We start from the raw sequence: 2,333 nt of genomic DNA, 5'->3' as shown, positions 1-2,333 counted from the left end.
CCATAAGAAAAAACAATGACGAGAATAATCATAGACATATCGGGTTGCGAGAATATGTATAAGATAAGTCCATAGAATTTGTACACCATATATGATGAAGGCCTCAACTAAGGACACCAAAGTAGTATTGCACAATGATACCTTCTCAATAATAAACAAGAAAGGATGCCAGAGAATGTTCAAAGATGATGAGAGACAACACCCAAAACAACAAGTAAAAGTAGACGTCAATAATAAAAGATTCCTTAAAATAGAGACACATGAGACTCAAGATTGGAGGCCACACTATGAATAGTAAAACATCAATTTTTTTTCAAAAAAGTTAATGCTGAAAATTCAAAATGATAGCATACGCTTCACGAAGAAGAGGGACTGAGGCAAGAGCCACCATCCAAAAAAGAGACACATGTACCATGCGAGGCTCCATAAACCTCCTAATGCCTGGATGGAGCCGAGACCAAGTAGAGTCGAACCAGGCTAAGTTTTAGGTTTCAACTCTCAACCTAAGCCTTCCTACTCCCATTAACTCTTCCATATGGTTTTTCTAGCCCATGTAAGAGGGCGTGCTTTGGTTCAAACCTAGCCGTGTAGTAAGAGGCCTCTCTCTATTAACCACCCCCGGCCAAGACGGCTTGTTTGAACATTATTATCTTACAAGCTTACAGTCCTTTACATCGTCACTGAAGTAAACACAAAGGTGCTAGTAATCTATTGAGTTCCCTTGAAGCCTCTTTCTGATGCCATGGGCAAATTCCACAACCCTCCGAGTGGGAATCATCGAGAGGGCCTCTTTCACACTTGGGTACTCCACAACAGCTTCTGCCCACTTGGACAGGTGGGGACACTTGCTTTCTTCCCAGACGTTGAAGCCCCCCACAGCACCATAAGCTTCGAGCCAGGAAAGCAAGGAGGCCAAGGCGATGTCCACAAACCCTATATCATGCCCTCCAAAAAACAGACCACCACTGCCATCGCCGCTGCGGGACACATTGCGGAACACTCCTTCCAGTGTTTCTATCGCTTCTATGAGATCTTTCTTGCCTTGCTCTACAAGCTCTTCAGCTAGGCTCGAAACGATCTGAGCTCCCGCACCAAACACCTACAGCAATAATGTCATTTTGTCATGGCAGCCCAATTAAGCAAGATGGAAATCAGGAGTTCAGAAATTGTACCTTCCTATCGACATAGTCGGCCCAGAAGCAGGCGATGGCGCAGTCGTAGGGGTCCTTGGGGAGGATGGGCTTGTCAGAAGAGGGCCAATTCTCATCAATGTACTGCACAATGATGAGGGACTCGCAGATGGGCTTGCCATTGTGAATGAGCACAGGTATTTTCTTGTGGGTAGGGTTGCTCTCAAGCAGCAGCTGGCTCTTGTTGGCAAGGTCCTCTTCCTGGTACTCATAGTGCAGGCCCTTGTGCTTGAGGGCGATGAGCACCCTCAGCCCGAACGCGCTCTCTAGTTTGTTTAGCACCTTGAGGCTCATCGTTGAGAGAGAGAGAGAGAGATATGCTTTTGTAGCCTATACCTCAAACTATTGGGTTAAGACATTGCAATATAATTTTTCCCTAACTTTCAAAGGACCACCTTTCCTTTCATTTTGTCGAGTAAAATATGATTAAGCCATTATGGCACGACTGTCACTATTCAGAGTGTACATAGGACTCCACAAAAAAGAGTTTTTGGGCTTGCTAAGCTTCATGCCACATGGACACATGACACTCAATAGCGTGGTGGTATGGCTTTTGCGTGGTAACCATGAGGTCTCGGCTTCAAATGTGTGCAATGCCAGGGCGATGAACTAGAGGTGACCTCGACAATAAGTGGGGATGAAGTAAGGGGAACCATTTTTGCCCCCTTTGAAAAAATTGGATGGATGAAATCACCCAATGATCTAGGGTTGTCGATCGCATTTGAGACATCTATGGTAGATAGTGACAAACGTTGCCAAGGATGGATCTAAACACCATATCTAGAAAGTTCACTCTTCATGAAAGAGGATCATTGGAGAGAGAGAGAGAGAGAGAGAGAGAGAGAGAGAGAGAGATTTTACCATTATTTAATACTTTTTTGATTTTTTTGGAAGTTTACATTTCTTTGAAGAGCTTGAGAAAAAGAAAAAAGCCCATCTAACGTAGACCTGGAGATGTTTCGCTTTGAGGATATGCATGCAAATGAAGGGGTTGTTATCCACGTTAATGACCATGAGAGAGAGAGAGAGAGAGATAAATATATTATCGTCCATGGAGGTCATATATGACCTATGGGACCGAAAAAAAAAACAGTACAAAGGGTTTTGTCTACGAAGAGGAGTTGTTAAATACATCTCAGTTAA

The 2,333-nt window shown here is 43.8% G+C and overlaps 1 protein-coding gene across 1 annotated transcript; it reads right to left on the bottom strand.

Annotated features, from left to right (window-relative positions):
• Positions 1-273: 273 nt before the first annotated feature.
• LOC147421937 (glutathione S-transferase U25-like) lies at positions 274-1,525 on the bottom strand. The gene is made up of 2 exons (XM_086502518.1): positions 1,173-1,525; positions 274-1,099 (listed from the first exon to the last, which is right to left on the bottom strand). Exons 1-2 carry the CDS (start codon positions 1,482-1,484, stop codon positions 701-703), a joined length of 711 nt encoding a protein of 236 aa, XP_086358644.1. The 5' UTR covers positions 1,485-1,525; the 3' UTR covers positions 274-700.
• Between the last annotated feature and the right edge of the window lie 808 nt (positions 1,526-2,333).

Source organism: Adiantum capillus-veneris, chromosome 27 (genome assembly GCF_014529385.1).
Source record: "Adiantum capillus-veneris isolate H3 chromosome 27, ASM1452938v2, whole genome shotgun sequence".
Taxonomy (NCBI): domain Eukaryota; kingdom Viridiplantae; phylum Streptophyta; class Polypodiopsida; order Polypodiales; family Pteridaceae; genus Adiantum; species Adiantum capillus-veneris.
This window is presented reverse-complemented; position numbering and strand designations above follow the sequence as displayed.